Source organism: Globicephala melas, chromosome 20, assembly GCF_963455315.2.
Source record: "Globicephala melas chromosome 20, mGloMel1.2, whole genome shotgun sequence".
Lineage (NCBI taxonomy): Eukaryota > Metazoa > Chordata > Mammalia > Artiodactyla > Delphinidae > Globicephala > Globicephala melas.
This window is the reverse complement of record NC_083333.1, coordinates 47,086,175-47,099,589: the sequence shown is the minus strand read 5'-3', so window position 1 is coordinate 47,099,589 and position 13,415 is coordinate 47,086,175. Positions and strand designations below refer to the sequence as shown.

Genomic DNA, 13,415 nt, shown 5'->3' with positions numbered 1-13,415 from the left:
AGAAAGAAGTGGTATGTGCGTTGTGGTTTGAGAGGTCTTCAGTTGCCATTATACTGAATGTACATGTGACCTTAATATGTAGGCATAGGAGTTTTTTTCATCAAATTAAAAAGTTTTACTCCAAATGTTTCTGTATTATCCCTATAGAGGGGGACGGGGGGTTTGGTGGTGAAAATAATCAATTTGTGGCTGCCCATCAAATCAGCTCCTAGAATTTGTGGGCAAGAATTTCTCCTGCAAAGAAAGAGATTCATCTGAAAAGAGGACTTGATTTAAGTAACTGTCATAAGTGATAGCCTGTATCTTTAGCCTGAGAGTGGACAAAACTAGCCTAGTTACTTTTATTGAAATGACTGAGTAGCAGTTCGAGAGTTCCTGGCCACTCCAACCTACCAGTTACTATTGGTGGGTTTTACTACCCATCTTTTTTGCTGATAGCTCTTTTTATTAGAAATTTGGTCAGTAGTGATCCTCAAAGTTGCTGACCCATGTGGGTATCCCAAATGGCATATTTGACCCTTCGCTTCCATCATAGTTATCAAAATATAACTTCATTAGTAGTACATTAAGTTGTGGTACCTAATTAAGTTTAGAGAAAGGCAAAATGACCCATGTAGAAAGTGAAGAAATAAATGCCTCATTTGAGGATATGTAGTTACAGAGATTTTTATTTTTGGTGGAGCGTGCAGGAGATCACACTTTTTCCAGGCTAATCTACCTCTTCTAGATGAATTAGTATGTCTGCACTTCCCTTGTTCTGCAGAAGTTATTTTTTATTTTTTTAAATTTATTTTATTTGTTTATTATTTTTTGGCCGCATTGGGTCATTGTTGCCACGTGCGGGCTTTCTCTAGTTGTGGCGAGCGGGGGCTACTGTTAGTTGCGGTGCGCAGGCTTCTCATTGCGGTGGCTTCTCTTGTTGCCGAGCACGGGCTCTAGGCGCGTGGGCTTCGGTAGTTGTGGCATGTGAGCTCAGTAGTTGTGGCTCGCAGGCTCTAGAGCACGGGCTCAGTACTTGTGGCACAAGGACTTAGTTGCTCCGCAGCATGTGGGATCTTCCCGGACCAGGGCTTGAACCCGTGTCCCCTGCATTGGCAGGTGGATCTTAACCACTGCACCACCAGGGAAGCCCTCTGCAGAAGTTAATACCAGAGATTTTGCCCCACATTGTTTCTGAGAACACACGACCTAATCATCTTTCCCGTTACTGCCAGTACTTCCTGCCCTTGTATAGATTAAGAGGCAGCAAGGTGTGGAGGTCTCCAGGGTGCTCAGCAGTGCAGATGCTCTCCAGTGATAACAACCTCTCTGTGTCATAGTCACTCTGATTCTCTTATCATTATGATTAGTGTGCTGCATTCTTAGCTTTCCAGTTTGCTTCCTGTCATTGGTAAGTTAGTCATATGAGGTTAGGAATAATGTTCTTCCATTTTACTTCTTGTAAAAAAAAAATGCAGAAAACTTAGAGATCTTTATATTCTTTACTTTCTCTGTAGTAATGGAACGGCGGTATCCCAAGGAAGTCCAAGACCTTTATGAAACAATGAGGCGATTTGCAAGGATAGTGGGGCCAGTGGAACATGACAAGTTCATTGAAAGCCATGCACGTAGGTGGTTTTTTAACCTTGAGCAAATATTTGTGTGTGTGTTTTTATATAAATAGTAGAGATAGTGGTGTGTTTTATGTGAAGTTCTGTAAATAAATAAGTGGATTTTTTTGTATTGCTTCCACTTTATTACTATGAGATTAATTTGGGACTTTGGGGGTGGGAGAAAAGAGCTTAAAAAGCCTAGTGGCTTGTTTTCCCCTCAGATAAACCATAGTTTAGTAGTTTTTCCCCCTTTTTATTATGGGAGTTTTCAAATACATGCAAAAATAGAGATCATAGTATAATGAACCCCATGTGTCCATCACCCAACTTCAGCAGTTATCAACACATGGCCAATCCAGTTTCATCTTTACCACCCACTCCCCTCCCATCCTCAACTGGATTATTTTGAAGCAAATCATATTATTATTATTATTATTATTTTGCGGTACGTGGGCCTCTCACTGTTGCGGCCTCTCCCATTGAGGAGCACAGGCTCCGGATGCGCAGGCTCAGCGGCCATGGCTCACGGGCCCAGCTGCTCCGCGGCATGTGGGATCTTCCTGGACCAGGGCACGAACCCGTGTCCCCTGCATTGACAGGCAGAGTCTCAACCACTGCGCCACCAGGGAAGCCCTTGAAGCAAATCATATTATTTTGTTCATAATTATTTTAGTATTAAAACTAGTTTTTTAAGTGGGGACAGAGTTGGACGACTCATCAAGATAGTATATAGTACTTCCATCATTTTCTTGCCTTTTTCCCTGAGAGAGCTCTATCTAGTTACCATTTGATTTCTCCCTGTAAAAAATTGAAGTTGTTAAGGCAGTAAGGCCTAGACTATAAAACAATCTGGACTGGGGGGCTAAGTCTATACCTTTACTCATGAGAGTCAGGTGTTTGACCCCCAAGTTTAGTTCTGGAAAGGCACTTCACGAAGGCTCTTATTGTGTACCCATCATGCAGACATTTCTTGCATGACATTGTAGGCACGTATCTGAGCCAGGTTGGTTGTCCTCACCAGACACCCTGTTTGGTTGGCATTCTTTGTGTGATTTATCCTTCACTTCCTGTCCCAGTTTGTGCCATCCCTGGTTTATGTGTCACTCCAAAGAACAACACCCCATGGATTGTCCAGGTTCTTCCTTCATCCTCTGTTTCAAAGCACCCAAATTTGAATGTTCTATCACATAATAACCCAAGCGGTGCAACCTGATCTATGTGCTCAGAGGAGGCAGAAATCTTTGATTTATGGAAAACACAATGCTCTTTTGTTCCTATAGGAGAAAAGCTGTAAAGAAACTATCCAGGACTTGAAGCCCAGAGCTTTTGTCCTTCCCTTGCAAAAGGGCCACATCAAGTAATACCAGAGACAGGTTTCATAAAAGAATTTGGTTTTGTGACTAGAGCTTTTAACAGAGAATAAATAGAGCAGGGAAACTTGGTGGTTTAAAAAATTATATTCATTACTTCTGTAGCTAAATGAATTCAACCAGTTCACTATAAGTTTTCTAGGAAGCAGCTGGAGACAGAAGCCAAAAGACAGCTGGAGTACATTTTTGTCAGCTTTTGGGTAAAATTTCTAATGAGATATTAGCAACAATTAGGATTCCCCAAATGGAATTACCCAGTCTTTTATAGAAGGCAGAATTACTGAAAATATTCAACAGTAAAAGTGCTCATTAATGTTGATTTTGTTTTTCCAATTTTTCTCCTTTGTTGTTTTCGGGGGGATAAACAGTGGAATTCGAACTCCGAAGGGAAATCAAGAGGCTCCAGGAATACAGGACAGCAGGCATTACCAATTTTTGTAGTAAGTATGCTTAAGCTACACGCTAAATCAGAGGGCAAGTCTTCCAAGCACATAGAGGGTGTCTCTGTTTGAGGTGCCATGGAGTTTTTTTTTTTAAACAAGCTTTCACATTTCAGAATGAGTTTTCAATCTTTCCCATAAAGTTTCACCTATTTAATCCTTATAAAATACCATTATATGGATTATCTGAGGTGAAATAAAAGTTATGACACAGAGAAAAGAGAGATGCTGTTTTAGATTTAGGATTCCGTTGTGGCCTCTGAAAAAAAGGATTTTGTATTCCAGTTTTTAGCCTCAGCCTTTTTAAATTTAGTGATGCATAGTCTGATCATTCTTATTAAGGGACCTTCAACTGGTTCTAGGCGCTTGCATCCCAGTTACTTGAGGTAGTGATAATTATATTCATAGCAGTAACAGTTTACCATGCACCAGGCCCTACCCTGTGCACTTCACCTGGATCGTGTCATTTAATTCTTGTAACAAACTTATTGTTATTTTCATTTAATGGAGAGACTAAAGTTTAAAGTGATTAAGGAGCTAGTTGTAGTAGAGCCAGGTCATAAGGGAAGGTAGTGTGTGTTAGTAGTTAAGAGCTGAGGTCTAGACTTGGACAGCTTGAGTTTGAATTCTGGCTGTTCTTTCACCAGATCTATAATTCTGTTCATTTCAATTTTCCAAGTCTCTTAGCTTTAGTATGAAGATTAAATTAGAGGGACTTCCCTGGTGGTCCAGCGGTTAAGTCTCCGCGCTCCCAATGCAGGGCACCCGGGTTCGATCCCAGGTCAGGGAACTAGATCCCACATGCCACAACTAAAGATCCCGCGTGCCTCAACTAAGACCCGGTGCAGCCAAACAAATAAATAATTTTTTTTTTTTTAAAAAAGATTAAGTTAGAGATAATGCATGAAAACATAGCACAGTACCTGGCACACAGTAAATCCTCAGTAAATGGCAGTTTCTGTCATTTTGTTGTTATTGTTGGAATGATCTTCGGCATTTCCTCCTCCTTGCTGTTGGTTGAAAGCTGTCACCCACTGCTCACAAGAAGTAGCCCTGTGGGTATAAGTTCAGCCTACTGTAATGGCTCTTTATTTCTAACAATGGAAACAGTTTACAAAATGAAATTTTATGTGGGGCACTAATCCATAAATAAGATAAAAGTAGAACTACTTTGGTTGAAGTCTGATGGTTCAGATCATGTGTGGAGCACAGGACTACTGGTATGTGCTGGTGCCCTTGCTCTTCCCCGTAATCCCTGAGATATTTTCATGGTATCCTGGGCCTCTGTGGAACACTGTGTGAAACCCACTGGTGTGATATTTTGGATCCTATATACATTTGTAACATGTAGAAAACACTATGCAACTGTTTATCAAGATGCATATAAAGGCTCTGATACCAGGTTTGGGTTACCTGATATTGGGTGCCTCTGGGAAAGAGGGGAAAGGAATGGTACTGGTCAAGGAGGGTTTATTTTTATTTGTAATTCTAACTGGTTTTTAAGGAAGAGTGTATGTGTATAGCACTTGTGTGACTTGGAAAGATATATGGATTGAAAAATACAGAACAGGAAGTAAATACGACAGTGTTAAAAGTTACTTTTAGGGGATGGAAATATGAGGGACTCCTTGTAATTTTGTTTTGGGGATTTTTCCCCAAAATGTCTTAAAGGTAGAAAAGGAATAAAAATATTTTTATTTCTTGTCAAAAAAGGGATTTCAAACTAGGGGAAATGACTTTGCTCTTAGAAAAATGTGGAAGCAGTTTTGCAAAGGAAATTTAAAAATGACTGGGAATTCCCTGGTGGTCCAGTGGTTAGGACTCGGCGCTTTCACTGCGTGGGCCTGGAGTTCAGTCCCTGGTTGGGGAACTAAGATCCCACAAGCCTTGCGGCACGGCCAAAAAAAGTTTTAAATTAAAGATTAAAAAAGATGAAGTTTGCTGATGAGTTAGGAAACCCTTCGGTTAGTTCTGCTGCATTGTCATTGTAGTCACAGTGTTTTTTAATACCTCCAGGTGCCAGAACCTATGATCACCTCAAGAAGACTCGAGAAGAGGAACGCCTCAAACGCACTATGCTCTCGGAGGTTCTCCAGTACATCCAGGACAGTAGCGCCTGCCAGCAGTGGCTCCGCCGGCAGGCTGACATGTGAGGAATTACTCCAGGGGGAAGGAGCAACCTCTTGGAGGATTTGGCCTTTACCTGTATTTTCAGAGAATTCTGTGGGCACCCTATCCTACATGGCAGGGCAGTAATAATTGGGTGACTAGAAGAATTCAGAAAATTTTAGCAGGCAGTCTCAGAAACAGTACCACACTGGGCTTCCCTGGTGGCGCAGTGGTTGAGAGTCCGCCTGCTGATGCAGGGGATACGGGTTCGTGCCCCGGTCCGGGAAGATCCCACATGCCGCGGAGCGGCTGGGCCCGTGAGCCATGGCCGCTGAGCCTGCGCGTCCGGAGCCTGTGCTCCGCAACAGGAGAGGCCACAACAGTGAGAGGCCTGCGTACTGCAAAAAAAAAAAAAAAAAAAGAAAGAAACAGTACCATACTGACAGTTTTGAGAAACATAACTGGCCTCCTAGAATCCTACTTTGCTACTTTGACCTTATTTTTTTTAATTAGTAAATTCCCTCCCCATGCTTTCTTTCTCCCTCTGTTTCTATTGGTATGATTTTCATTGGAGAATCATGTTCCTCTCCTTTCCCCATGAATGGTCTTTGTGATGTGCCAGGCCAAGAACTCTTCTTAACAAATCCAAGCAATTTCCTTCTCTGGAACAGATTTCCTTTCCTAGGTAGTACAGTTGGGATATCCTGTAAAACATAACACAGTCTGTCTCATTACTTCTCTTCAAAGTAACTGACCTGATAAGTGTCACCCAGTCTCACATGGGCTTTTGGAAATGGCTTTCTTTGATGTGATATAAGTTTAAATTCCTCTTCTTCTCTGTAGTGATTCTGGCCTGAGTCCTTCCGTACCAATGGCTTCGAATTCAGGTAATTATTTTTTAGGCTGGAGCAGGTCTTGATTGTGAAGTGTTCATTCTAGGGGTTATGGTAACCCAGCAATCCCTTCAGCTGTGTGGGAGCTGGGCGCTTAGGCAGAGGAATGATAATTAAGTGTTATCCCAATTTATACACATAAGCAAGTTTTTAGAATATTCATGGCCAAACAAGACTTTCCTCAGGTTTGGAGTACAAAGACAGGGGAAGAAAGAACTCCAGACAGGTGTTTTCTCTATTTTACCAATGTTCATGGGCAGTTAGTTTACTATGACGCTGTCTACCACAAACTTTGAGATTTGTCTCATAGGGGATAATTAGAGGCTTTGTTTCCTATATGAGCAAAGAAACATGTTACTTGCCAGAAAAGCAAGACTTTCTTTATAAGTTGGAGACTTCAGGTATTTCTATTTCTTATCTCTTTGGGTATTTCGTCTTTTGAGGTTAGTTTACAGAGTAAGATTAAGCCATATGCTATCTGGTAATCCTTGGTTCTTGGTAATCAGTGAATGGTAGTTTGGGGTGGTATTAGCTGTAGAACTGTGGTCCAAGATCATGGTGTTTCTTTGCCTGTTTTCTTGGTTATCATTCACCCCTGCTCCATATGGTAGATTAGCCACTTCCCCTGGTCAGAACATACAGGCTGCTCCACTGATTACAGATTGGACTTGGCAAAAAGATGACCCACTTGCAGTTTTACCATTTTTTGGAAGCTTGGAACAACAGACCTTGTGATCCCATTCATAATCTCTCAGATTCAGGATCTAGACAGGGCTCAGAAAAGGCGGCTTTATGGATGATAATTTTTTTTTCATTTATTCCTTTGTTTCAAGTAATAATTTCTTAATATTTAAAGGAGAAAAGAGTGTCTTTTAGGGAATAGCCAAGACAGTTAAATCCAAGTTTTTAAGTTTCTTACATCCAACCCCTCCCCAATCTAAATACAGAAATACAAATAACTTAATATTGGCTAATTAAAATGAATGAATGGACGTGACCAAGCTCCTCTGGTATTTGTGTTTTCTGAACCATTCACACTTGCTCTTTGCTGCGTCCTAGGTGGGCATTTGCCTTCCTCACGCCCTGTGTTTAGGTTGAGGCGACCCCTTACTCCTCTTCACGCTCTGAGTTGCTCCTGAAGTAGTGCAGAGCTGGAAGCCTGGATCCCTGATCGTAACCCAGCCTCTGGGAACTTTGCTGAGGCACCAAATGACTGTAGTCTCCCTTTTTGAGCATTTAGGGTATGGCTAGGCCTGTCAGTTATGGAGAAGTCCTCATCCCCTTTGTTGATATTACAGAGAAGTCTGTTTTGCAGTACAGCAGGCTGCAACAGTCCATCCCCTTTCTCTCCACCACCTAAACCGGCAACCCCCATGAAATGTAACGTATTGCCCTGAATTTTCTTTTGTTTAACGCAGTCCATTCATTCAAGTATACATTCAAAACAAAACCAAAAGGTTTTGCACATCAGGCTTCCTATCCTGGGCAGTGACCTCACGCTTGGGTTTCTTTCTCAGGTTTGTGAGTTCACCTCAGCCTCTACTTTGCCATATAGTGGCTCATTCCTCTGTTCAGACCTTTCAGGTAAACAGGGCTACTTTGGAAGGAACAGATATTCCCTCACGTAATAAATAAGGGCCTTTTGCTGGCCTGACACTCTGCCTTTGATCTCAAGGCGAATGGTACGTGGTTAATTACCATGTTTGCCTTGCGCTGCCGGCAGAGTGGCAGGGGTTAGGAAATGTCTCTCGCGCAGAGTTGTTATTTCCATTCATCAGCTGTCACGGCAGGCAGCGTATGACCTTTCTTAACTGGACGACATCTGGGCCATAGATTTTAGAATCTCCTACTGGCTTAGGAAGAATAGCCATATTTGACACTGAGGTATGTGTGATTACACGTGTAATTTATCAGAGCAGAGGGCACATGGCTTACCGTTTTTATTTTCAAGTGAACATTGGGATACCTGTGTTGCCAGATAAACTGAGGCCTGAGGAGTATATATACAGCTATGTATAGTAATCTTGTACCTAACTGGCCTGACTGTGGTGAACTTCGTTATACACTTTACACCTGAGGGACTGTCACTCTTACGAAATATATGCCTTTTTCTGTCTATATCTGTAGGTAGACGAAGTGCACCGCCCTTGAACCTCACTGGCCTCCCTGGCACAGAGAAGTTGAACGAAAAAGAAAAGGAGGTAACAAAAAGAAGGGGAGCTGGTTAGAAGAAAGAGAGTAGGGGCTGGTTATTCATTGAGTTGTCATTAAAAACATGTTATAGGATCAAACCCGTTTTGCTCTGTTCATGTCACACATGTGCATGTAACAGCTCTAGTCCATCCCAGAGGCCTAGGTGCTAAAGAGCTGACCTCAGCAGGTCCTTATCACCCAGCCACCATTCATCTCCTGAGAGAAGAACATATGAGATGTAAATCTAAATAATAGCAACTATCATTTATTGAGCATTTACCATGTACTAGATACTGTACTGTGCTTTATGTCAGTGAATTTAATTTTTTTCAAACTTAAAATAACTGGTATATGAAAATGATTATTTCCTATTAGAGTGGGCATTTTCAGAAGTTCTACTGTTATTCCAACAATATGACCATCACTTAAAAGATTTTTGAATTGTCTCCATAGTATGTGTATAAGCATAAAAGAGGAATTCATCATCATATATAGTCACACATTAATTTTGATTAAAAAAGCCATGACCTACTTTTCTTTTACATTATAATCACCGGATGTGTCTTCTTCATATTACTTTTGGCCGTTTCTAAACTTTAAATCCAGCCTCAAAACGGTCATCATCAAGCGTTTTCAAAAGAATGTGCCGCAGCTCTCAAGTCCATTCCAAGAGAGGATCCTCTTTCGTTCCTCGTGTGCTCCTTTTACGGTTCCCAAGATCAGTGTCTTCAGCTGCCACTCTGTATCAGTAATTCAGGTCAGACAGTAAGGAAAAGTCATGGAGTAGGCGCTAGTATTAGTCTTCTATTTTACCCAGTAGGAACAGTAAAGGTTAGTTTGGGAGTAGAAGGAGGTGTATGTTATATCCAAGTACTGCTGAAGAAGTATTGCCATTCTGAATCAAGGGTGGAATGGCCTGTAGTTTCAAGCAGTTTTTATCCTTACCCACAAAGTGGTAACCTCAGGCTGTTCATTTCTGGATAGTGGCAGGTGAACTGGAATCGAGCCAGGTTTCTAGATTTTTAGCAGTTAAAGCGACCTCTTAGCAAAGTCTCTATATCTCTTCTCCCTCCAGAGTAGGAAATGTAATCACAAAATCAGGGACTAAAGATTTATGCCGATACTCAAAATAATGCAATTCATACTTGGGAACCCAAGTATCAGCAGCCTCACCCGCACGGTGCCCTGTGGCTCCTCCCTGACTGGCTGAGCTGGAAGGTGCCGGGCCTCTACTCCACACCGCTCCTCAGCACACAGACTTGTATCCCTGACAAACCCAGGTGAGCCAGCCGGTAGGTGCTGGAGCTCTCCCGGCATCACACTCTGCCTTTTTCTGTCTGTCTTTAGAGAGTATTCTCTCCAAAGAAAAGACAAACTGGAATGTGATCTAGCCACCAGCAGCTCCTATAAATAGTTGGAGGTTGATGTCACTCTTTAAATTTTATTTTGGCTATACCTGCTGGATTAAATTATGAGAATGACAGATGTTAATGTTTATTAAATTTGCCATGTCTTGCAGCTCTGTCAGATGGTGAGATTGGTCCCAGGAGCCTATTTAGAATACAAATCTGCTCTATTGAACGAATGTAACAAGCAAGGAGGCTTGAGACTGGCACAGGCAAGAGCACTCATCAAGATAGACGTGAACAAAACCCGGAAAATCTATGATTTCCTCATCCGAGAAGGATACATCACTAAAGCCTGAGGCTCTCCGGGCCTGGTGGGCCAAAGGACAGTACGGGCATTGTGGAGTTTTGTTTTTGAGCTGAATTCTCCTTGTAAAAAGAGGGGAAGAACAAAGGAAACCTTAAGTTGTATTAACGTCTACTTTCTTCTCCACCCGGCTTTAAAATACTCCTGTTGTTGGTATTGTGCTGCAGAGTTATGTGCTAGATAAGCTATTATTAATTGTGTGTGGGCATTCATTCCTAACACCTCTTGTAACTAAAACAAGAACCATAGTACCTCACATCACAGTGTTGGTAGAAATAGAACTAAACCAGTCTTTAGTCCCAGGAGTCCAGCTCAGATCCTTGTACTTACTTGGGAGGTTGGTTTTCTGATTATCTGTTTTGCCTTCAAACATTACAGACAGATTTAAAATAAAGAGGTTATAGAGAGAGAAAGCTTTCTCTTTCTGTCTGAGGATTCTTTTAAGCTGACAACTTATGTTTATGAGCAAAGAGAAGGAAAATCTCCCCATGATGGTCTTGTCCCAAACTGCATCTTCAACGTTAATGTCTGGCTTTGTAAGTTGAAGTCTGGCTGTCTAATCTGCAGTAGACTTTTGAGGAGGTGGCACTGGATATAAAATGTCTCTTATTTTTAGAATTAATGGATTAAAAATGTTTTGCTACTTACTTTGTGGGTGTGTCAAATATTCTGGTAACTAAAGCGCACTTAGGGGGTTGGATGCACGCCTCATCACGCTGCATTGTCTCTGCTAACATGTGTGTCCTGGCCTCACCCTATTCTAACCCTTGGCTTCCCTGGATACCAGACCCCTGAGGATGGAGGTGATGCAATTAACCTCAGTGTTGCTTAGATTAAGACCTGAACCCTAATTTCTCAATGGTGAAAGGCTAGCCTACAATAAGAGCTACTTGTAAAACAAAAGGAAAGCCTTTTCATATATGGAACTCACTAGATATGAGGGTGAGTGACCCCACCACATCTGAAACTTGGTCCTCAAATCTTTCTGCACAATAAGAAGCCAAACTCAGAGTCAGGGTTTTTCCCTTTTCTGTTAGAAGCAAAGTTATATAGAAATACTTCAGAATCTGCACAAATTACCTCCAGTAGCTGAATGATTTCTTTAATTCTTTCAACATTCAAAATATCTAATTCAAATATTATATGCTTTGTTGGAAGTATCTGCTCAAACTTCTTGACTGCTGAAAATATGCATGCAGTTTGCTAATAGACTTCATCTAGGGGATAACATGAAAAGGAAACTCGTAGGATCTGAGGGAAATAGAATAAAGGACTTCAGTGTTTCAAAAGGGCGGCTTGTGGTTTTCTTGATATAGTCCTGTCTCTTAGAAAACGTTATCCTACCACCAGCATCCCCCTGAGTTGCTTATAAAGGGGTTGCCTCTTATCCTTGGAAGGCAAGTCCTGTTCTAAAAGTGCATTAGACGTCTGTGTCAGGTGATGTCTGCTGTAGTCTGAGGAGTCCTTGATCTTGATTAAGGAAGGCTTCCTGGGAGAGGTGCACTTCTGAGGCAATGATAAGACGGAGATGAGAGAAATAAAATGGCAGATGGAAGTGGGAGACTGTTCCAGACGTAGTAGGTGGAGGGTGATGAGTAAGGAAAACAGTGCCAAGAGATTTAGCTGGCTAGTACACAAGGAGCAGCTGCGGTGCTTAGGGCTGGGAGGATGGCGGATGGCAGGACAGTCTGATAGAAGCCCTGGAACAAGTTGAAGTCTGAAAAACTGACTGGCGAATCAGTAGACTGGATGAAGAAAGTGGCATTGTTGAAAAGAGTGACAGAAAAATAAGGCTATAATTTCAAATGACTGGATTTTAGAAAGGAGGATTACTATGGTTTTGGTAAGCCCAACTTCACAAAATTTAAGACCTAGAATCCTAGTGGGTTTCTCAAAGATCAAGCCATAATTTTGGGTGAGGAGTACTCTTGAAAGGCGTCGTTAGAAAAGCACTTGCTGACGTTTGATGTCGATCACTAGCTTAGTACATTATTTCCTTCCATCTTCTTGTCACCAAAGGAAGGCCCTTCTTGTTACTAAAAATCCAGAGCTAGCAAGGACGTTCCAAAGAATATTCCATCCTTCCCCTTTTCAGCTAGATGGGATTGGCCATAAACCAACTCTACTAATTTAGGTCCTTCTTGGTGCAGATCATCTCAGAAGAAAGAGAGTTTACTCTGAAACTCAACAACAATGAACTATGAAATAAAGACCTTTAACTGCTAGGAACTTTATTACAGTTTAAAGATTTCTGCTGGAATTTTTTTTTTTTTTTTTTTTGCGGTATGCGGGTCTCTCACTGCTGTGGCCTCTCCCGCTGTGGAGCACAGGCTCCGGACGCACAGGCCCAGTGGCCACGGCTCACGGGCCTAGCTGCTCCGCGTCATGTGGGATCTTCCCGGACCAGGGCACGAACCCGTGTCCCCTGCATCGGCAGGCGGACTCTCAACCACTGCACCACCAGGGAAGCCCTCTGCTGGAATTTTATGCATATCGTCCTCCTCTGTCCTGGTGGGGAATAGAGAACAAATTTCTTTACGTGTAATGACCCTTTCTTGGGCTTCCCTGGTGGCGCAGTGGTTAAGAATCTGCCTACCGATGCAGGGGACACAGGTTTGAGCCGTGGTCCAGGAAGATCACACATGCTGTGGAGCAGCTAAGCCCATGCACCACAACTACTGAGCCTGAGCCCTAGACCCGCGAGCCACAATTACTGAAGCCCACACGCCTAGAGCCCGTGCTCCGCAACAAGAGAAACCACTGCAGTGAGAAGCCAGCGCACTGCAACAAAGAGTAGCCCCTGCTCACCACAACTAGAGAAAAGCCCACGTGCAGCAATGAAGACCCAATGCAGCCATAAATAAATAAATAAGTAAATAAATTTATAATGATCCTTTCTTGTGCTCAAAGACCTCAACTGTCTCTGTTGAGACCAACTATTTATGATTTATCTCTTCTTGGGTTCCAGTTTTCATCCTTTTATTGTTTACAACTCCCCCCACCCTAACCCCCCTTTTTAAATCTGAACTTAGTTAATTAACCAGTCGCTGCTGAGTGATAACAAGTTTCCCAGTTTTGAGTATTGAGATCCTCAGCTTGTAGTTA

General features: G+C 42.2%; 1 protein-coding gene across 4 annotated transcripts in view; it reads left to right on the top strand.

Moving 5' to 3' along the window:
• TADA2A (transcriptional adaptor 2A) overlaps positions 1-11,575 on the top strand; it is a 47,595-nt gene extending 36,020 nt beyond the window's left edge. For 3 of the 4 annotated variants that reach the window (XM_030881884.2, XM_060290826.2, XM_030881885.3), the window contains 6 exons: positions 1,497-1,607; positions 3,331-3,402; positions 5,419-5,551; positions 6,355-6,398; positions 8,532-8,605; positions 10,117-11,575. In XM_030881884.2, the coding sequence (XP_030737744.1) occupies positions 1,497-1,607; positions 3,331-3,402; positions 5,419-5,551; positions 6,355-6,398; positions 8,532-8,605; positions 10,117-10,302 (620 nt within the window). In that variant the 3' untranslated portion in view covers positions 10,303-11,575. The remainder of the gene's footprint in view (positions 1-1,496; positions 1,608-3,330; positions 3,403-5,418; positions 5,552-6,354; positions 6,399-8,531; positions 8,606-10,116) is intronic. The other variant, XM_030881887.2, reaches the window with a different exon arrangement.
• The last annotated feature ends 1,840 nt before the right edge of the window (positions 11,576-13,415 follow it).